This window comes from Pinus tabuliformis, chromosome 1_2, assembly GCF_031772625.1.
Source record: "Pinus tabuliformis cultivar Carrire ecotype Pingquan chromosome 1_2, CPIR1, whole genome shotgun sequence".
In the NCBI taxonomy this organism is placed as follows: Eukaryota; Viridiplantae; Streptophyta; class Pinopsida; order Pinales; family Pinaceae; genus Pinus; species Pinus tabuliformis.
The window spans coordinates 1,118,377,741-1,118,400,478 of record NC_142298.1 but is presented as its reverse complement, the minus strand read 5'-3'; the positions used below and the strand labels follow the sequence as shown (position 1 = coordinate 1,118,400,478).

The window sequence follows — 22,738 nt, the reverse complement described above, 5'->3', positions numbered from 1 at the left end:
AAGTCACTTTTAATGCTGGAAAATGCTTAATTCGCCTCTGTTGTCACACTGGCCACCCAAAGCCCTTTTTTTTATCATTCTGCCCTATAGATCTTGTCACTCCGATTCCAGAAAGCTATTACACTAAGGTGTTTCTCCAAATAACTAACTCAAAGCAACACCTTAAGCATAATTAATTAAAATAACATAACCAAGAGCAAACCTTGCGGAATTGATCCCGAAGATAAAATATGGTAAGTGATTCCAGTTGGACCCATAAAACTCCTTGAAAACCCTTCGAGGCCACCAATGGAGTAATCTTGTTCTTATGACTAGGTTGACACAAGCTCCGGAAAAGCCTCCTAACCACCTCGCAAGATATTTCAAAATTTGGGGACATTACAAATTACAACATCGCTATGCAAGAATCAGAACCACTAATATGATATGAGCAAATAACAAAGAACTCCACACACGCAAACAAACACAATTAACTAACCAGGCAAATTTTTAGTGGGAAAACTTCATATAGAATAAAGGGACTATTTGTAGGTCATCCTTAACCCAATGAATGAACATGCTAGGATCAATTAAAGTTGTTGGCATCATTTTCATAGTACACAGTGCATGGAGTACTTACTCTAGGGTATTTCTATGATTCTTACAAGTATTGTACTCTGTTCTAGAATTTGTACCACAATCACTCTTCCTCTTCTCTACAATGAACATAATTAGTAAGTTACTTTTAATTTATTTTGCCAACATTATCATCGACAGATATATATATAGGTCTTTATCGATGTTATATATTTATCGTTAACATCCCCCCCTAATGGAATACAATGTTGCATATATATATCAATATATACATGTATTTATCGCTATTATATATTTATCATTAACATTCCCCCTAATGGAATACAATGTTTGTTACTTTTTATCCTTATTTGTTATTTTATGTTTAAAGCAATTATCATGAATAGTTGGTCTCAAAATCACGTAAGGTACTTCTTTGACGACTTTGAAAGCGTGATAGCCTATAGTGACTGACAATTCACACTTGCTTGCTTTGCCAACACGAATTGTAGTAGTCAACTTGTTTCACAAAGCTATGTGGAACTTGAGAATTGAAGTGTGCGGAGGTTTGCTAGTTTGTTTGTGTAGAGTTATGCAGTACCTAAGAATCAATGTGCGTAAGTTTGCTAGTTTGCTTGTGTGTAGAGGTTTGAAAGCTCCACACACAAGCGAACTAGTAAACTTCCGCACATTGAATATCTGGTTCCACATAGCTCTAAAACTCAATATAATAATTCAATAAGATAATATAATAATTTAGATAATAATTCAATAAAAATAATATTATAATTCGATTCAAATTATTAGTATAAAAATTCAAATTTACACATCTTCTTTCTTTAACTTTTTTCCAAATTCATTGAAAAGTTGCCTTTTTTTAAGACACAAATAATATAATACAAAACTTTTTTTCCAAGGTCATTGAAGAGTGCTCATTCTTTTCATAAACAAATAATATAATACAAAACTTTCGAATATAAATTCAAAACCCTAGGCATCGTGACTAAATATGAAAACATTTTTTAAAGCGTCATGTACCTATTAAAATTATGGAAGGCGTGGAATGGGTTGTATATGGAATTATAGAATGCGTTGTATACAAGGAATAGGCTTTAAGGCTTTTCTCGCAAAGCTATATGGAACTTGAGTCTTAAAGTGTGTAGAGGTTTACTAGTTTGTTTGTGTGGAGCTATGTGGAAATCAAGAATCAATGTACAAAAAGTTGCTAGTTTACTTGTACAAAAGTTTGTTTGTGCGAAGGCATGTACAAAAAATGTTGTGCGAAGACGTTGTGAGAAGTAAATATATACGAAGATGTGATACTAATGAATGTAGATCCCACTTCATTAACGATAAAAACAAAAACTACACTACATTGCAATTATTAATCTTGTTATTATATTACTTTTACTTTATAACATAAAAATAAAAAATAAACATATATACAAATTTAAAACTAAATTTAAAACTAATCAACATAAATATTTACTTTTACAATATTCACTACGATTATTTATAAATTTAGTAGTAAATAGTAACTATTAGGTGAACGATCTACTAAATGTAATAGGCTCATTTTCTCATCTTTGCACTATCATGTCCTTTTGTACTTTGGAACATGAAAAGTACAACATTAAAAAGACAAAAGTTTGTACTTTGGAATTGGTAACAAATATTATGAATACTTGTTTCAAACTCACTTATTTCTTTGCAATTTTTTCCCATTCATATGGACAAATGAAGAGGGTTAAAAGGTACTTGTCATTTCATTTTTCATTGCAATATGTAAAAGGGTGTTAAATATTGTTAAAGCTGATGGGTAAAGTATTAAGTAGGAGAATTAAAGGGTAAATTGTGGTGTATTAACGGTGGTTTGTAAAACTGTAAAATATAAAATAGTATAGTTTAAGGGTTAATGGTGTGGTATTAATAGATGGAGTTTAAGTATGAGAATTAAAGGGTAAATTGTGGTGTATTAGAAGTGGTTTATAAAATATTATAGTTTAAGGGTTAATGGTAAGGTGTTAAGAGATGGGGTTTAGGGTAAAGTGTTGAATGATAGGTGTTGAGTGGTAATTTGAAATTAAGGTTTAAAGAGTTGAGTATTGGAGATTAAAGGTAAAGTATTAAGTGTTAGTGATAGAGTATAAATTGTTAATCATTAGTGGTTAAGGATAAGTATTGGGTGATATTGGGTGTGCAACACTTATTGATATTAAAGTTTAATTGTAAAGTGTAAGTGTTCAATGTCAAGGGTAAATAATTATGTGTTATGGTTGATTAGTGAAGGATTTAAGTATCATAAGTTAAGTGAATATTTTAAGGTTAGGTCTTGAAGAGTAAAGTGTTAAGTGTTAAAGAGTCAAGGGTAAGGCATCAAATTTAAAAATGAAGCATAAAATGGCAAGTGGTGGGAGTGAAGGATAGAGTACAATTTTTTTTTGTTTTTTGTTTTTCAGATTAAGGTTGATAAAATAATGAGTATTAGGATTGGATAGTGAAAAGTAAGTTGTGCACTTGTAATGGATTGCAAATCAAAATTACAAGGCAAAGTATTAAATGTCAAAAGTGTCCTTGATTATATACTTAATTTAATTTAATGAAAATATTTTGGATAATTACCAATTAAAAATAAGATCATTAATAAAAAGCATTAAAAAGTTAAATTTACTATAAGTATTAATTTTCAATATTTATTTGCAATTTATAAAACATTGTTAATTGAGTGGAAATATCATTCATGTGCACCATTGAGCAATGTAGATGGAAAAATTTCAGTTAATCATTAATCATTCCGCTTTCTGACATTATTCTCAACATTCAAAAAGTTGAGATATGACATATAAACTATAATGCTTTTGTGTGACATTTTCAATACCATGACCATCCTCCAAAAGGTATTTTTTTAGACAAATGTATTTATGGGAGGTCAAATGGCCCACCATTTTTATGCAATTGACATTGCATGTTGATTTCTTTAAGCATTGAATATTACATCTTGATGGCTCTTATGAAAAAATACATTAAAGCCTCATAATTCCAATAAAACCAATAGTGAGTGCAATTATAATAACTGACAAAACCTTTTCAATCCATTAATGATAGTACTTATGATTAGACATGTGATTATTAAAGGCTTGGTAAATTCTTCTTAGTTTTTCCTATAAATAATTTGAAATATTAACATCGTGACATTGATTAATTATTATGCCATCTCATCATAATTGGAAAACTAAAATGTATTGTTTATCAAAACGACATTTTCTTAATTGTTTAAAATAATCTTTGAAAACCAAAATTCCTTATAAGAAATCCAATCATTCAAATGCACAACTCATTATCATGTTAGTACTTAATTTGTCCGACCCTCACCAAATTCCCTTATAATTTGTGCACAACTAACTCATTATCATGTTAGTATTTAACTTGTCTTACCCTCACCAAATTCCCTTACATTTTAAAATTGTCAAAGTACTTCGTGATAAAAATACACTTTCTCAATATTCAAATTAAATTAAAAATATGATCATTCATTTTTTATTTATAAAATTATTATAATTCTTTAACCCAATAAAACCAAAACCATTATTGAAATATAATATGTAATTAACTAAAATCCGTTAAATAACTAATGTAAAATGAATTAATAAACATAATTCCAATTAAATGCAACAAGATTCCTTTAAGACAATGTCGACCACTTCAAAGATTGGCACATGAACTTGCCATCATGTATTGGCCATCTTTAAATGAAAAAATTCAAAACAATAAATAGAACGCATATTATAAAATACACCTCAAAATTTGTAATGAAAATAGATTTAATTAAAACAACGCATATTATAAAATAGACCTTGAAACTTTATTCTAAAAAATTCTACAAAATGGTGTTTAATCAATTTTTTTGGACTCTTTTAATTTTAAAAGTAATTTCAAAATAGCTAAATATAAATATTAAAGATAAAACAAGTTGTCACAGTTCCTGAACAATTTGTAAAAGTGAAGCTCACGCCTAGAATCATCATGCGATGACCTGACCCCGCATAGAATCTTGGGATGCGTTCCTGCACCGATCTTTATTTTCAACTTTATAAATTTAGGTATTTTCTATTTATTTATTCTATTTAAGAAACCATTTCATCTGCAATGGCCTTTGGGAGTGGAGCAGAATGGCACACTCTGGACAGAGGTAAAATACTGACTGCCGGACACAACATTCTTCTTCACCTCTGCAAACCTCATGCTTAAACCCTACATTCTGCAAACCCCAGTCCTTTGCAGATCGTTTATTGTTCCAGTTTGAAAGCTGGAAATCGGAGGGAACGACGCATACTCTAGAGATGTATAACAACAATGTCCATAGGGAAATCGATAGACTAGGGGGCTTCAACTCTGGCAGAGATAGAATCCGCAGGGCTGTCAGAAACGTTCCGAGGGAGAGGGATTGCAGGCCTTATGGTGAACACGATGCTGCTTATTTCAGTTCCTATGCCCATGTCGGGATTCACGAAGAAATGATCAAAGTGAGCATTCTGGTTTTGGCTCTGTTTTCAAAATTTAAGTACTATGTGCATAATATTGCTGGTAATGCTGCTGTTAGGGAATGCCTTTTGTTAAAATGAGAAAGTCAAGCGTCGCAGGCAAATGGATTGGAAGGGATGTCTTTTGTTTTGTGGTATTACATGTGAACTCGGGAAATATAGGAAGAACAGGCATTCAGTTTGTTAAAAAAACATAGTACTGATTTAGAAGAAACTTTCTGTAGGTGGTTTTATTTTGTCCAGAAAACAGCTGGTTGACTATGTATAATGGATAAGCTCTTGCCTCGATTATTGTGATCTATGTTACCAGAAAACTGACCTGGAGATCCTTTTCTCGTTTTGTTCCGGTCTATGTCCCTGTTCTCGTTCACACTCTCATCTTGAGATGACATTAGTACATTACTATTCAATTCAACTATATATGTATACGAGGGTTCACGACGCACGTTTCTTATCCGCCAAAACTCTTCAGGTTTCAGCCCCGTTTCTTGTTCCGTCTCCCATTTATGGTAGCATGGATTGTGAGATGTCCATGTTCAAAATGGCATCATTGGCAACGCCTATAGGTGCACTATGCTACTTTAAACATGGCCAAGAGACCCAATTTCATTGTGCTCATGTTGTCATTCCCATCCCCGTGTTGACACTATGTTCTCACATAAATAATCAATTTTATATGTAATTCATGTTGCGTACCTAACGACAACAACTTTTTTATTAAGTATTAGAGTCTGAACACAGACTAATTTGTATTTATACTCATGAGTTTTTAATAATGTGATATTTGTAAAACTTCTCATTTTTATATAACCATATAACCAGTTAGGTCCACCGTGACCAGATCCATTGAGTATCAAGAGGGATAAGAAAGACGTCCAGCAATAAAGTTTTGTGTATTTAAAGATCGAGGTTATTTAATGTGGTTGCTTTCTTGTATTCTTTTTTATTATTATGGTTGGTTTTTGTTCACTTCTACCTTAGATATATGTGTTGACACTTAAGTTGACACCTAATCCTTAGGAAATGTGAAAATATTGTAAATATGTAAGTTCAAATTAAGAAGATGAAAAGACCTTAGAATGCGAATCCCAAGAGTCTCTCCAATATTTGTATATACTCGATCTATTCTTAATAGAGAGGCAACATTCGTGGAGTTATCAATACCTGGTCTGACATGCTATCAAAGCACAAGTCTTAAACTTGGCTCTCTCTGCCCCTTAACTCTTTTGCCTCAGTCTTGCTGTTGTTGCAGGTCTGATAGTCTGTTGTTCTTTTTGAATGTTGGTTGAATGTACGCTGGTTCATATGTGTTGGAATGGAGCGTTAATTCTTTGTGCTATGTGATCTCTCTATTGTCTACGTGTGATACATTTGTGCGTACACTGGTCAAAGGAATACAAAGCATTCATTTCCGGTGCGTTATATGGTTCGTGCGCTAGTTGGAGAGTGTGAGTTATATGTTGGTTGGGAGTATGAGTTATATGGTTCGTGCGATGGTATATAGTTTGGTTTATATGCATATAGTTTCGCCTTATCAAGCTCCAATGTTGAATTCTTTGTGCGTTGAATAATCTCCCACATCTTTGTGTGTATTATATGTGCACTGTATTGAATGCCGAAGCATCTTTGTGCATTGAGCCTTGAAGTCCATGCGATGAATGGAACATGGTTCTTTGTGTTGAATAGTTTAATCTGAGCTATATGTAGCAGTGCGTTGAATCACCGTTTGAAGATTTGAAGGTCGAAGGGAATATAGATCGTTTGGCAATGTATGAAGTAGTGAGTTGAATCTCCTGGTGTTGTTCTAGTGCATTGAAGGTCAGTCCCTATGCATTAAAAATATTCTTTTTGCATTGATTAAAATTCATTATATGTGCATTGATTCATATTATATGGCTGGTTCATGTTGGTTCGCATATGCCTCTGTGTTTGGGTTGAATATGTTGGAAATACTGAGGAGGGTGAATCAATATTTCTTTTCAATTGTTACTTTTACCAGTTAGATCACTTATATTTAGAACACAAAATGAACAATAAGAATAAATGCTTTTATTAATTTCTCCTTTACAATAAATCAAGTACAATATATGTAGGGCTCCAACCCTAGATGAAGACATCAATCTTCAATCTCCCAGGCTCCAACCTGTATTTTCCAAGCACCGACTTAGACTTCCAACACTCCAACCTTGTCAATTTTGAGGTACCAACTCTATCTGGTTCAGGCTCCAACCTGGTTTCTTGAGGACTCCGATTCTCTAGGGCTTCAACATCTTCTTCAACAAGCCTTGTCAATCTTCAGCTATGCCTCCCTTAGTCTCCACGTCAAGTCATCAATGACAACCTTGTCTTCTTAAAAGGTATCGCCACTACTCTTCATGTCACCCAAACAAAATCTCCAAGGTTACCTCATTATGGCTTCAATGCATCATGGTCTTCAATGATCTGCACAAATCTTCAATATGTTGTTTCACAAAGTTCTCCAACTTTGCCCTATTTTGTTCTCAAGAGAAGACTTCAACGAGCTTTATTTGTCCAATCCCAATAAATCAACACTTTGACCATGACAACTACGACAACTTCGACCACGACAACTTCAACCACGATAACTATAGCAACTTCGACCACGGTAGCTTCAACCACGACAACTATGTCAACTTAAACTACGTTAGCTGCGACAACTTCAACCACGACAACTACGTCAACTTAAACTACGTTAGGTGCGACAACTTCAACCACGACAACTACGACAGCTGCAACAACTTCGACCATGACAACTACGACATCTGTGACCACGACAACTACGACAGCTTCAACTACGGCAATTGCAACCACGACAACTATGCAACTTTGAACACGACAACTACAATAGCTTTGACCACGACAACTATGGTAGCTTCGACCATGACAACTACGACAACTTCGACCACAACAACTATGACAACTTCGACCATGACAACTACGACAACTTCTCTTCTCCTAGCTCAAACCCGTGGGAGACTATTTAACCCAAGAATAATTCCACAAACTTGTCTTCCTTGCTTTTCTAGGCTGTGGCTGCTTCTCTACCTCTTGTCTTGTCTCCATCGAAAAATTTGAGCTTGAATGGACGAATTTAGGTTTATATTTATAGTGGTTTTTCTAGATTCTGAAGGGACACGTCTTTTTGCTAAGGGTTATGAGCCTACTCAAGTCGGCTTGGACAATTTGACATTATTTGACATATGTTGATTTCAAAAATTGATTTCTCTTCAATGGTAAGGAATTTGGGGGCATGTAATAGCTCGTTAAAAAGAGGGAAAAATCCTCTACATGCCTATGTCAGTCCCATCCTTAAATAGGGTCATTTTACCACCAATAAAATTAATTTTGTGAGACTCTCATTATTATTTTATTTATGACAACCTTTAGGATTTTAGTTTTAGGCATCCATTGTTTAGGGCTCCTTATTTTTGTGAGACTGTCATTATTATTTTATTTATGGCAACCATTAGGATTTTAGTTTTAGGCATCCAATGTTTAGGGCTCCTTATTTATAGAATTAGGTCATCAAGCTTATTAGGATTATGGCTTCTTTAAAGGTATCATGGCCAAACTCCATGTGGGTGATCTTATTTATGGCAGCTGATATTTTCTTGGATCCCTCTCATCGAGAGGTGTTGGATTGATCTAAAGATCATCCAATTCCGATAAGTATTCATGGAGTTATGAATTTATTTGCGTTATAAGACAATTCGTCAAGGTCAGCCAGCAACCAAATAAACCCCACATGTGCTCAACGTTTTAGTATAAATAGAGGTGGCCTTCAAGTCATTTCAACACACTTGGGATTTCTTCCTCTCTCTACTTGTCTTTGGGTTTTAGTAGGAGGAGAGATCCTAAGGAATAACGTTGCCCTGAACTAGAGGGCAGAAAGTCGGAACTGTCGGAAAAGCCGAAATTGTCGGAAAAGCCAGAAAAGTCGGAACTGCCGGAAAAGCTAGAACTGCCGGAAAAGCCGGAACTGTCGGAAAAGTTGGAACAGTCAGAAAATCCGGAAAAGCCGAAACTGCCGGAAAATCCGGAACTGATGGAAAAGCGAGAAATGCCGGAAAAAACGGAACTGCTGGAAATGACGGAACTGTCGGAAAAGACGGAACTGCAGGAAAAGTCAGAAAAGCCGGAAAAGCCGGAAATGCTGGAACTGCTGGAAAATCTAGAACTGCTAGAAAAGCCGGAAAAGCCGGAACTGCTGGCACTGCCGGGCACTGTCGGAACTGCTAGAAACAGCTGGAACTGCCAGAACTGCCGAAACAACCGGAGCATCTTTCTCTGAAGGAGAGTAGTATGCAAGGGACAACTAACTAACATTGGGATAGTTGTATGGTACTTAGCATCAAATACACCAAGCATGCAATGTTACAACTAGCATGCAAGGGACAACTAGCATGCAACAACAAGCATGCTAAGAACACAAGCATGCTAGGGACAACAAGCTAGCAAGGGACAACAAGCAAGCAAGGTGCAACCAACACATAGGTCATGATGGCAACATGGTGCAACAATGGCACATAATGCAGTATAATAATGGGTACAGTGATGATTAATGAAGCGTGATGAGATGCAACATAGTAATGATGGGTGCAGCATGGTGCAGCGTGGTGAGGTGTAGCATGATGACGAAATGCAACATAACGATAAGTGAAGGAGTCACTTTGGAGAATCAGTTGAAGCAGCATGTCTTCAACTGATCTCATGTATCATATTCTTAGAGATTTTAGATGATCTATGCTCTTATCTAGATAAGTCAAAGTGTTGACTTCTGTTGTAAACGTACTATCTCTCTCTCTCTCTCTGCTGAACTATTGAAGAACATATAAGAAGAATTGATCAAGGGTTTCCCCACATTGGGGTTTGTTCCTGGCTAGCGCCACATCTTGTGTCTCTTGTCTTGGCTTGTATTCTGCGATTTATGTTTATGTTCTATCTGCAGTTTACTTTAATGCTGATGTGATTGCTAATCTGGAAAAGATATGGAGCTAATTGTGAAAATTGAAATAAATTGCTCTAAGCATAGAACATACCTAAAATTAACAGACATCAATGACAACATTGATTAATAGAATAGAACTGTTGCCTATATATTATATGTGCTGCTTCATATGTGATTGTATATGCGAGTTGGTCTATATTGAGAGCTTGCATCATTGTTTGGGTTATTTTGCAGACAAAGTTGTATGGCAGTTTGCTATTTGCAAGCGACATATATTAAATTTTTGACTATTCAGAGCACAGTTCAAAATTTCATTTAATAATGCATTCACTCATCTACATAGTTGGAGTAGTTCTCTCTAGCAAAGAGAACTACCATGAATGGTCCATAAAGATAAAACATACCCTCATTTTCAATGAATTGCTAAAAAGAGTATGTGAAGGAGAAGCTCGGAATCCACCTGAAAAGCCCACATCTAACAAAGAGCTCGCCATATGGGAGAATAAGAACAACAAGGCCTATGCCTTGATTGTTGCATCAGTAAATGAAGAGGTGAGTCATCACATTGCACCATTTACAAATGCCTTTAGTGCTTTAAAGAAGTTGAAAGACTTATATGACTTGCGCTTCAAGCTTGAAGTAGTTCAACTGATGATCAAACTAATTGAATTGAAAGATGATGATCCCCTTGCCCTAGCCTTTGAAATCAAAGCTATTATGCATGATGTAGAAGCCACCATTGTTAAAATGGATGTTCCTCTCATAGCTTTCGTCAAGGTGCTATATCCCACTATCTTGAATCATTGGAAGCTAGTGGTAAACTTAAAGAGATTAGCTTTGAGTCTCTTGTGGAGAAGGTTGCAGAAAGAGAGAAAGCTTTTGGGAAGAGGAAGACAAATGCTTAGTATTCAAAAGGCGTTGTATGTCTTACACAGAAAGAGAAGAATCAGGCACAAGATTCTTCTAGAGGAAGAGGTGGCAGAAGAGGATATGGAAAGAAGAATAACAAAGGCAGGGGGCAAACATTACCAAGGAGGAAGACCTGATCTTCATTGTATATGCTACAATAGAAATGGACATGATGCTTCCACATGCAAGCTCTCTTGGGACAAAATCAGACAAGAAAGAAATGAAGAGAAAGGCAATCACCAAATCCAGGAAAAGGTAAAGCTCATGAATCTGCTTATTATATTGTGGCACATTGCAATATTGGAGTAACTGAAGACTTGTTTAATACTTCACTTGCTTCATGGAAAGATGCATGGTTGCTTGATACAGGAGCAACATGCCACATGACCTTTCAGAAGGACTTCTTCAAAGAATTCAATGACAATGTAGATGGAGCAGTCTACTATACAGACAAATCAAAACTCAAGTCATTTGGACTTGGCACCATCAGGCTTAAATTGCTTGATCTCCCCAACTTTCTGTTGCATGATGTTCTCTACCTCCCAGAGTTGTGGAGAAACTTGCTGTCCTTGGTTCACATCCGCATGCAAGGACACTCCATTCACATGTTTGATGGCAAAGTTAAGGTGAGAAAAGCATCAGACAACTCACTTGTTATGACTGGGATAGAAGGAGAAAGATTCTTGAAGCTGCAAGGAACCTCTGCTCGTGTACAAAAAATTGCGTACAATTCTTAGTATGATGAAGGTACATGTCCATCCAATCTCTTACGACACGCTAGATTTGGACATTTGAACTATGACAACCTTCGTTTATTGAAGAGAAATGGTGTTAGTGGTTTGCCAAGCATTCTTAGGAAACTGGAGCAATGTGATGCTTGTATCTTAGGAAAACATAACAAACAACCATTTCATGATTCTCTTTCCAGAGCATGTAGAAAGCTTAAACTAATTCATTCTTACTTGTGTGGTCCTATGCCCGTTCCTTTTGCAAATGGAAATAAATACATGATAACTTTTATTGATGACTACACCACAATGTGTTTGGTATCTCTGTTGAAGAACAAATCTGAAGGTTTTGAAACTTTCATGCATGGATTGAAAGCAATACACAATCTCATATTGGCTCTATTTGTACTAATAATGGAAAAGAATATACTTCAAGTGAGTTTGAAAACTATCTTCGCTAGTATGGGATTCAACATCAAACAATTATGCCTTATAATCCTCAACAGAATGGTGTAGTTAAAAGAATGAACAAGACAGTCTTAAATAGGGTACATTCAATGATGTTTTTCAAAAATGTAAAGCTGATGTTTTGGGCTCATGTAGTTCTATATGCAGTGTATATTAAGAACAAATGTCCATCTCATGCTCTAAAAAACAAGACTCCCTATGAAATGTGGTATGGCCATGCTAAAATTGGCAACTAGGGCCAAACTCCACACGGGTCATCTTATTTATGACAGTTGATATTTTTCTTGGATTCTTCTCTCCGCGAGGTGTAGGATTGATCTAAAGATCATCTGATTCCGACATGTAAAAAATTAAAATGAAGATATGAATTTATTTATATTATGGACAAATTGTCAAGGTCGGCAAGCAAGCAAAACATGCATTCAAACCCCCAACTCATCCTCAACGTTGCATATAAAAGGAGACCTCAAGTCATTTTATCATCATCTCATCTTCACACACCCTTCTCTCCTCACTTGATTGGGTACGTAAATCTCGACAGCTATCTCTCGCACGTGCAAAGGAAGGAGGACGATTTTTTGTTTGACTGTTTAATTGCGTTGATCAACGTTGATCGAATTGCAGGATCGTTGTTTGACTGCGTTGACCTGTTTTGACTAGGATTGGGTGAGGTATCTTCTTCCTAGCACGCCGCAGATGTGGGCATCGTTCGAGGCAATCTGACCTCTCATGTGACCAGTGTTGACTGCCCTAGGGCTAGATGCAATTTGAATTTCATTGACTAGCTTTTCACTGGACTTTTTCGGATTGTTTTGGGTTGATTGGGCTTGATGTTGGAGTTCGAAGTTGACTGGGTGTGATCGAGCTATTTAGAGGAAGAATTCTGCCCTGTTTGACCAGCGTTGACTTTTCTGGTTAGGGCTTCTTGTTGCTGTCATAAATTATCAGATTTGTAATTTGTACTATTCTCTCTTTGAACTATTGAAGAATATAAGAAGAATTTATCAAGGGTTCCCCACATTGGGGTTTGTCCTTGGATGGTGCCCCATCTTGTGTCTTGTCTTGTATGTTTATGTTCTATCTGCATTTTACTATCATGTTGATGTGATTGCTAAACTAGATATTGATATTGGGCTAATAAAAAAATTGAAGTAAATTGCTCTTAAGCATAGAACATACCATTGTTACCTAAAATTAACATGGTATTAGAGCTGAGGTGAAGACAAAGCCCAAGAAAGAGTGAAAGAGCAATCACAAAAGACAGTTGGACAAGGGCAAAAGGCTCAATGGGTTCCTCATGCCACTTCTCGGCCGAAGATAAGCTCTGTGAAAAGTCTGACTATCATGGATGGAAGATGTCTCTTGATTTGACCTTGGAAGAACAAGAAGTGTTGGATTATGTGAAGGGTAAAATCCCTGAGCCTCCTTCAAATGCATCCGCTGTTGCTACAATAAGGCTAATGTCAAAGCGAAGAAGATTATTAGAGATTCCATTGACAAGCGTCTGGTAGCCTACATCTTCGATTTGAACACCTCCAAGGAAATCTACGACAGGTTGGTCAGCATGTTTAAGGTTAGTGATGCAAATCAAATTTTATTTCTCAAAAATAAGTTGAAGGATATTAAGAAGGGCAAGGACAAAGATATTTAGTCCTACTTCTTAAGGATCACTTAGATCAAGAATGATCTACTTTCAATTGGTGAGGTCATTCCTGACAGGGAACTTACTATCGCTACCCTTGGAGGACTCCCACCCAGGTGGCATATATTTAGAACCACTATTCTCAATAATGATCGAATTCTAGGGTTTGAAGAATTGATGTCGAGATGCATTCAAGAAGAAACAAGAATGGTGGAGCAAGAAATGCCTTCTAATAGAAGCAACCCCACTGCTTTCTCCGCTCATGCCAAAAGGAGAAATAATGTAGGGTCTAAAGGTCATTTCAATGGAAAGCCTGGATCTAAGGGTGGAAGGAAGGGCAGGTGCTTTGTTTGCAATAAGTTTTGCCACTATGCAAGGGAGTGTCCAAATAGAAGGGACACATCACATGATGATGATCACAGTCATTTTAGGGGCAACTTCAACCACAACAATCAAAGGAATGGCAAGTACAATGGCAAAGGAAAAGGGAATGCGGGACATTAATGAAATGGTCAACCCTCCAAGAAAGCAAGGAACTCCAGGTATGAGGAATCAAATGTTGTTAACAATAAGCAAAAGGAATACTATCTTATATCGGCCCTCTTCACTGCATCTCCTCCGGACACTTTGGGGAATTAGCTAATTGATAGTGGTGCCTGAAGGCACTTCACCAGATAGAAGGAAGCTCTCTCTAATCTAATAGAGAAGGAGACAAACTTGGACATTATCCTTGGAGACGATGCCACCTATCCCTTTGAAGGGAGTAGGAAATGTTACCCTTCAATTGAATCAATGTAACACTATTCATTTACAAGAAGTTCTATATGTACCTGATCTCAAGAAGGACCTGGTGTCCATTTCGGCAATGGAAGACAAAGGATACAAGGTGTCATTCATCGATGGAAAGGTATGTGTTTGGAAAAGGAGTTTTAAAGATGCTTTTACTCTTGGGTTCAGGGTTGACACTTTGTATCAAGTTGGAGGAAGTCCATTGGGAGCCATGTCTTGCGACACATCTCCACAATTTGAACTATGGCACCGAAGGTTTGCCCATCTTTATTATAAGGCCCTTTCCGATGTGAGATAGATGGTGACAGGTTATGGCTGAGTTCAAAGTAGAGCATAAAGGTGTATGTTAGGGATGTGTCAAAGGAAAACTTATGAGGGGACCATTCCCCTCTAGTAATAGCAAGACCACAGATATATTGCAATTGATCCACTCCGACATATCTGGTATGATGCCCGTAAACTATTTGGGAGGATACTTATATTATCTCACCTTTACAGATGACTGTTCTCGCAACACCTAGATCTACTTCTTGAAAAAGATGGATGAAGTGTTCACCTGGTTCCGTCACTTCAAAGCCATTATCGAAAACCAATCCAAGAAGAAATCCAAGATATTGAGGATTGATAATGGGACTGAGTACGAATCAAATGAATTCCATGATTATTGCAGAGAAGATGGCATTAAGAGGGAGACTACAACACCATACACTCCTGAGTAGAATGGTGTGGCTGAAAGGAAGAATCGACTATTGTAGAAGCTGTTCGTGCCATGCTTCATGATGAAGGGCTTCCAGAGTTACTACGGGCTGAATTTGCAAATACCGTCTTGTATGTTCAAAACCGATGCCCTCATCAAGCATTGGACTCCAAGACTCTCGAAGAAATGTTCACTGGTAAGAAACCTGATGTCTCTCATTTTAGAATTTTTGGAAGTCTTGTATATTTTCATATGTCGAAATAGAAAAGAAGCAAATTGGGTGCATCAAGGAAGAAAGGAATCTTTGTGGGCTACAGTGAAAATTCTAAGTGTTCTAGAATTTATGTGGCTAGTCAAAGGGAAGTTGAGATAAGTCATGATGTCACCTTTGACAAAGGAGTTGACATCGGAAAATAGGGTGAAAAAGAGGACGAGACGATGCCTGATGTTGATAAACCTATGGATCCTATTGACCCTCCTCCCCAAGAGCCCTCTTCCTCCAAGAGGAGACCCTCATGGCTTAAGGAGACTTTCGAAGATGTCGAGAGACATATTGCACCAAGGGGGACTTTCTGTGAGAGCATGAAGCTAGACAGGTATCAAGGATACTTGACTGTCATGAGCACTATCATTCAAAATGAGCCTTCATCATTTGAAGAAGCCGTGAAGCAACAAGTATGGAAGGATGCTATGAATGAAGAATACGAGTCTATTATGAAGAATGATGTCTGGGATGTGGTCCCTAGACCCCAGGACAAATCAATTGTCACCTCTAAGTGGCTCTACAAAATCAAGCATGGAGCTGATGGAAGTGCAGAAAAGTTCAAGGCTCGCTTTGTTGCTCGAGGCTTCTCTCAAAAGGAAGGTGTAGATTACGATGAGATATTTGCACCTGTTGCTTGATACACCACCATCTGCTCGCTCATATCCCTTGCTGTATCGCAAGGATGGAACCTACATCAGATGGATGTCAAAACCGTTTTCTTGCATGGTTCCATCAAGGAGGAAGTCTACATGGAACAACCCAAGGGGTTTGAGGTTCATGACCGGGAATCTCATGTATGTAGGTTGAAGAAAGCTCTCTATGGCTTGAAGCAAGTACCCTGGGGTTGGTATGAGAGGATTGTTAGTTATCTGATGAAGCTGAGATTCACTAGAAGTGAAGCCGATCCGAACCCTTACTTAAAGATTGAAAATGATAAACCTCTCATACTGGTACTTTATGTGGACGACCTCTTTCTGATAGGTGCAGACACTCTCATTCACAAATGTAAGAGGGAGTTGGCTTCTGAATTTGAGATGAAGGACGTAGGACTGATGCACTACTTCCTAGGGTTGGACGTCTGGCAAAAGCCAGGAGAAACTTTCCTATCTCAAGGAAAATATGTTGTGAAGATATTGGAAAGATTTGGGATGGTGGACTGCGAGCCTATGACTACCTCGATGGAACTTAACTTCAAGAAGTTGTGTGGTAGTGCTGCCGGACCTAAATTGGGAAATGCTTCTGAGTATCATCAACTCATAGGAGCATTGATATTCTTGGTGAACTCCCGTCCGGACATATATTTTGCAGTTAATATGTTGAGCCAATATGTGGTTGAGCCCCATCATATACATTGGATTGGTGCCAAGAATCTTTTGAGCTATCTTCGAGGCACAACCACTCATGGATTGAGATACATTGCCAGAGATGTGAGGATGCATGGTTATTTTGATGCTGATTGGGCCGACAGTGTGGTGGATCGCAAGAGCACTTCTGGATGCTGTTTTTCTTTAGGTTCTGCTTTGATATCCTGGATGAGCAGGAAGCAGAAATCGGTTGCCTTGAGCATTGCTGAAGCCAAATACATAACTGCTAGTATGGCCTCCTGTGAAGCTGTCTGGTTGAGGAAGCTTTTTAGTGAGCTGTTTGGACATGTGCTGGATACCACCATGATCCTTTGCGACAACTAGAGTGGGATCCGGTTATTAGAGAATCCCGTGTTTCATGATCACTCCAAGCACATAGATATCAGGTACCACTTTATCTGGGATATGGTACAACGAGGAGTAATAAGGCTCCATCACATTGGGATTGATGAGCAGGTCGCTGATATTCTGACAAAGCCCTTGGGGAAGGTCAAGTTCTTAGCCTTCCGAGAACGACTTGGAGTTGTGGAGAGACCAGAGACCCTCTTTTGAGGGTCGTATATGATATGGACATTGAGCTCTGGGAGCTCCGGGGGGCTTGGGGTACTTCTTGGAGTGATGAGCAACCATAGGGTGAGTGGTGTAGCCTTTCCCTAGTGGTTTGCTGTGTACAGGGTGAGTGGTTCAGCCGTCCCTTGTGATACATCGTGGTGACATGTAGGCAGGATGAGGGGTTCATCCTTCTCCTGGTGAGACAGCCTACCCATGCAGTCTGGGACTCATGGGAAGTACCTCTCATCTGATCAATGAGTAGGGAAATGAGGATAGGGACCATAGTACTACCGATGGACGCTTTGTGTACTATTGCACTCCCTATGCTAGGATGACCAATATTGATCTGGGATCAATTGGAATTGACTTCGGGTCAGTAAGAGTGGTCTGAGACACTCTCTTTTGATTGGAACTGACTTCGAGTCAGTAAGAGTGGTACGAGACACTCTCTTTTTATTTGGGATTGACTTCAGGTCAGTAGAGAATGGTATGATACATTCTCGATAACTTCTTCTTCTTCATAGTTCGGCAAAGCAGAGCAGAGAAAAACAGTGTAGAGTAGTGCATTGATGGCAAAGGTAGTATTGGCTGGCAGATGGATTAGCAAATGGAGTTCTCCCTAGTTGATAGGGAGTGTTAAAATTGGCAACTAGGGCCAAACTCCACATGGGTCATCTTATTTATGACAACTGGTATTTTTCTTGGGTTCCTCTCTCCGAGAGGTGTAGGATTGATCTAAAGATCATTTGATTCCGACATGTAAAAATGAAGATATGAATTTATTTATATTATGGACATATTGTCAAGGTCGGCCAGCAAGCAAAATAAACATTCAAACCCCCAGCTCATCTTCAATGTTGCATATAAAAGGAGAACTCAAGTCATTTTATCATCATCTCATCTTCACACATCTCTCTCTCCTCACTTGATTGGGTACGCAGATCTAGGCAGCTGTCTCTCACACGTGCAAAGGAAGAAGGATGATTTTTTGTTTGACTGTTTAACTGCATTGACTGAATTGCAGGATCGTTGTTTGACTGTGTTGACCTGTTTTGATTGCAGATTGGGTGAGGTATCTTCTTCCTAGCAGGCCACAGATCTGGACACCGAAATCGAGGCAATTTGACCTCTCATTTGACCAGCGTTGACTTCCCTAGGGCTGGCCACAGTTTGAATTTTGTTGACCAGCTTTTGATTGGAGTTTTTTTAGACTATTTTGGGCTCATTGGACTTGTTGTTGGAGGTCGAAGTTGACTAGGTTTGACCAAGCTGTTTGAGGAAGAATTCTGCCTTGTTTGACCAACGTTGACTTTTCTGGTTAGGGCTTCTCGCTGTTGTCATAGATTATCAGATTTGTAATTTCTACTATGACTCTCTGTGCTGAACTATTGAAGAATATAAGAAGAATTGATCAAGGGTTTCCCCACATTGGGGTTTTCCCTGGCTGGTGCCACATCTTGTGTCCTCTTGTCTTGGCTTGTCTTGTACTGTTTATGTTTACGTTCTATCTGCATTTTACTATCATGCTGATGTGATTGCTAAACTGGATATTGATATTGGGCTAATAAAGAAATTGAAGTAAATAGCTCTTAAGCATAGAACATACCATTGTTATCGAAAATTAACAGGCCACATTCCTTCGGTGAGGCATCTCAGGGTTTTTGGTTCCACTTGTTATGCCTTGATACCTAAGGACAAAGAAACAAACTTGGTGCAAGGAGTCGAAAGTGCATCTTCTTGGGGGTACTCAGATACCTCCAAAGCATATCGTCTCTATGATGAAGTAAACAAGAAGTTTATATTGTCTAGATATGTACTTCTTGAATCTTCCAAGACTGACACTGTTGTTGAGCGACAACTTGATTGCTTGGACAGATGCAAGAATTTGATAATGAGATTCCACACCTTGAAGGGGGGTCCCTATTCTGAATCAATTTGTGGAATCTCCTTCTGAAGCACTCTCTCCCCCTCATGAAGCTCTGACCATTGATCAAGAAGACACTTTGAGTGATGTGATTGAGAGAATTGGAAGGCTAAATCTTGATTCAACCCCATCTTAGTGAAATGGACAACCCGGGCCATCTCAGAAAGGTCCTCCAAAATGGCTCACTAAGACACTTGAAAGTGTTCATCCTGATGAGGTTGGAAAGACAGGAACGAGAAGTTCTACTAGACAAAATGGAGGTGATGTAGATGATTTTGATTCAGTTGTTGATATGGATGTTTCTTATGATTGTGAATTAAATTTGTCTACAAATTTCAAACCAACTTCCTTTAAAGAAGCTGCTTCTTATGATGAATGGAAAGAAGTAATGCAAAAAGAGTATGATGCTCTAATAAAGAATGGAACCTAGAAGCTGGTAGACCCTCCATTTGGAACCAAACCGATTGGTTGCAAGTGGGTCTTCAAGAACAAGTATAAAGCAAATGGGTAACTGGACAAGCACAAAGCAAGGCTCATGGCAAATGAATTTGCACAGAAAGAAGGGGTCGATTATGAGGAGAATTTTGACCCCACAACAAAATGGGCTACCATCTGGACTCTATTTACCTTGGCAGCTCAAAATGGATGGAAATTCCATCAAATGGATGTAAAAACCACCTTCTGGAATGGAGATTTGAAAGAAAATGTTTGTATGTCTCAACTAGAAGGATTTTTTATGAAGGGATGGGAGCACAAAGTATGTAAGCTTATCAAATCCTTGTATGGCCTCAAACAAACACTGCGAGCCTATTATGAGAAATTGACTGAGCATCTTCTGAAACTAAATTTCAAACACTATGATCATGATGATGCAACTTTATTTGTCAAGAAAGTTGGCAAAATAGTTGTCTATCTTGTGGTGCATGTAGATGATCTACTGATGACAGGGAATAATGAAAATTACATTGCATTCATAAAGAAAGAATAGAGGAGAGGTTTGAGATGATAAATTTGGGATAGGTTCAAGACTATCTGGGTATTGAAGTAACCCAACATCAGAATTTTATATTCCTCTCTCAAAAGAAGTACATTGGAGATTTGTTGGACAAATTTAGCATGGTTGGATGCAATCCAATGTCCACCCCAATGGAACAGAATTTAAAGCTCACATCCAAAGAAGGAAATGAATTTGAGGATGTAACTAAAGTACAAACAACTTGTAGGAAGTCTTAACTACCTTACTACGACCAAACCAAACATTTCATTTGTTGTTGGAATCCTTTCCAGGTTTATCCTCGTGAGGGTCATTACTCTGTTCTGTTACAAAAAGAGTTCTAAGGTACTTGAAGGGAACTCAAAACTTTGGACTCAAGTACACACAGGTGGATGGCTTCAACTCGATTGAATATTCTGATTCAGACTTTGATGGAGATAAATAAAATTGAGTGTCTATTTCAGGTTATGTTATGAGTCTTGGATCAAGAGCTGTCTCATGGGGGTCACGCAAACAATCAGTTCTAGTAGATTCCACTACAAAGGTAGAATATGTGGTAGCGGCAGAACCAACCAAGGAGATTGTGTGGCTTAGGAAAATTCTTGAAGATTTGTAGGAGAAGCAAGTGCATTCTACTCCTCTTCTATTTGACAATGCTTTTGTAATAAAATTGGCTAAGAATCCAAAGTTCCATGATCGAACTAAGCATATCAATACAAAGTATCATTTGATGCAACATCATGTTGAGGCCAAAACTATTCACCTACGCCATTGTTCCACAAATGAGAAGATTGTAGACATCTTCACCAAAGCACTTGGAAGAGAAAAGTTTGAAAGATTCGTAATGATGCTTGGACTTACGAACATCCCTTCAGATTAAGGGGTGGACGTTGACACCTAATCCTTGGGGATTGGGAAAATATTGTAAATATGTAAATACAAATTAAGAAGATGAAAAGACCTTGGAATGTGAATCCCACAAGTCTCTCCACTATTTGTATATCTTAGAGCTATTATTAATAGAAAGGCAACATTTGTAGAGTTACCAATAACTGGCTTGACAATATGAACTTTTTTTTAATTTCAACATATTAGGATTATGTGACTTTGTACGTCTCATGCATATCTAGTGCCAACTTAATTTTTCTTTCCAAAGGAACAATTGTAATTTTATTCAAGGAACAAAATTACATTTTGCAGATGATTAAAAAGAATTAGATCATGCCAGCCAAGAGTTGGATTCCACAAAAAGAAAAAAACAAGCTAAAAATGACAGGGATAAGTGTAGAGAAATCACTTAGCCTACCCCTTTCTACCTTTCTTCTTCTCAATTTTTCGCCAAACTCCTTGTGAGGGAGCGACAATTACAATTGCGAAATTATTTACATCCGCCTTCAAAGAGGCTTCTTTTCCTGGATCTAAACTCTTTGAGACGTGAGATCGTTTCACTCCACCTGCCTTCAATTGAGGGAGTGCTTCCACCTCCTATTGCATTGTAATCGTTGTTTTTTCAAAATTTCTCTGGCTTTGAACCATTGTTCCCGCCCTCTCTTCCACTCTGTTTTTTGATGTGCCTTGGTGTTCTTGGACCTCTGCATTCATATGGTTCTCCACAATTTCCTCTTCCTCTTCTTCTGAAATTTGTGGATATGGAACTTGACATTCCTTTGGCTTTTTGGGTTGCTTCTATTAAATTTAGATAACAATGGTATGTTCTATGCTTAGCACAATTACTTAAATGTTCCTTTAGCGGCACAATGTCAATTTCCAATAGCAATCACATTAATCAACAATCACATTAATAGTAAAAGTAGATAGAGCATGAAACAATACGCAAAAGACCAAGCTAAGACAAGAGAACACCAGATTTGGCAGATGCCAAGGAAAAACCCTAAGATGGGGAAAACCCTTTGATCAATTCTTCTTATTTTTATATCAAAATGTTCAGCAGAGAGAGAGTACAAAAGTCAAATTGACTTGCCAGATTCAAAGTCAAAACAAATTTGTCAAAATCTGCAGGCAAATCAGCCCTAACTAGAAAGTCAAAGATGGTGAACACAACTTTAAAACTTGCCTCCTTGAGCTCGGTCAACCACAATCAAACTCGGCCTTCCCTGTTGGTCAAAACAAGCCCAAAACAATCTAGTCAAACTTGGTCAAAGGAGAGAAAAACTACTGTAATTTCTGCAGTCAAAATTGTAGTCAACTCTGAAGTCGACGCTGGTCAAATTGCCTAGATTTCCTTGATTTTTGTGCCGAGAAATGTGGCCTAAAAAGACAGAAATGATCCTCCAAAAATCGCAGTGAAAGCTGGCCAAAGAACCCTTAGTCAATGCTGGTC

The 22,738-nt window shown here is 37.7% G+C and overlaps 1 protein-coding gene across 7 annotated transcripts in view; it reads left to right on the top strand.

The window, feature by feature from the left end:
- PRMT6 (protein arginine methyltransferase 6) overlaps nucleotides 1-22,738 on the top strand; it is a 346,269-nt gene that overhangs the window by 33,399 nt on the left and 290,132 nt on the right. For 4 of the 7 annotated variants that reach the window (XM_089396597.1, XM_089396596.1, XM_089396595.1 and 1 more), the window contains exon 1: nucleotides 4,571-5,078. The exons of 1 other annotated variant lie outside the window; for it this stretch is intronic. In XM_089396597.1, the coding sequence (XP_089252723.1) occupies nucleotides 4,896-5,078 (183 nt within the window). In that variant the 5' untranslated portion in view covers nucleotides 4,571-4,895. Of the gene's footprint in view, nucleotides 1-4,569; nucleotides 5,079-22,738 lie in introns of those variants that run through there. 2 more of the 7 variants (XM_089396598.1, XM_089396592.1) reach the window with 2 other exon arrangements.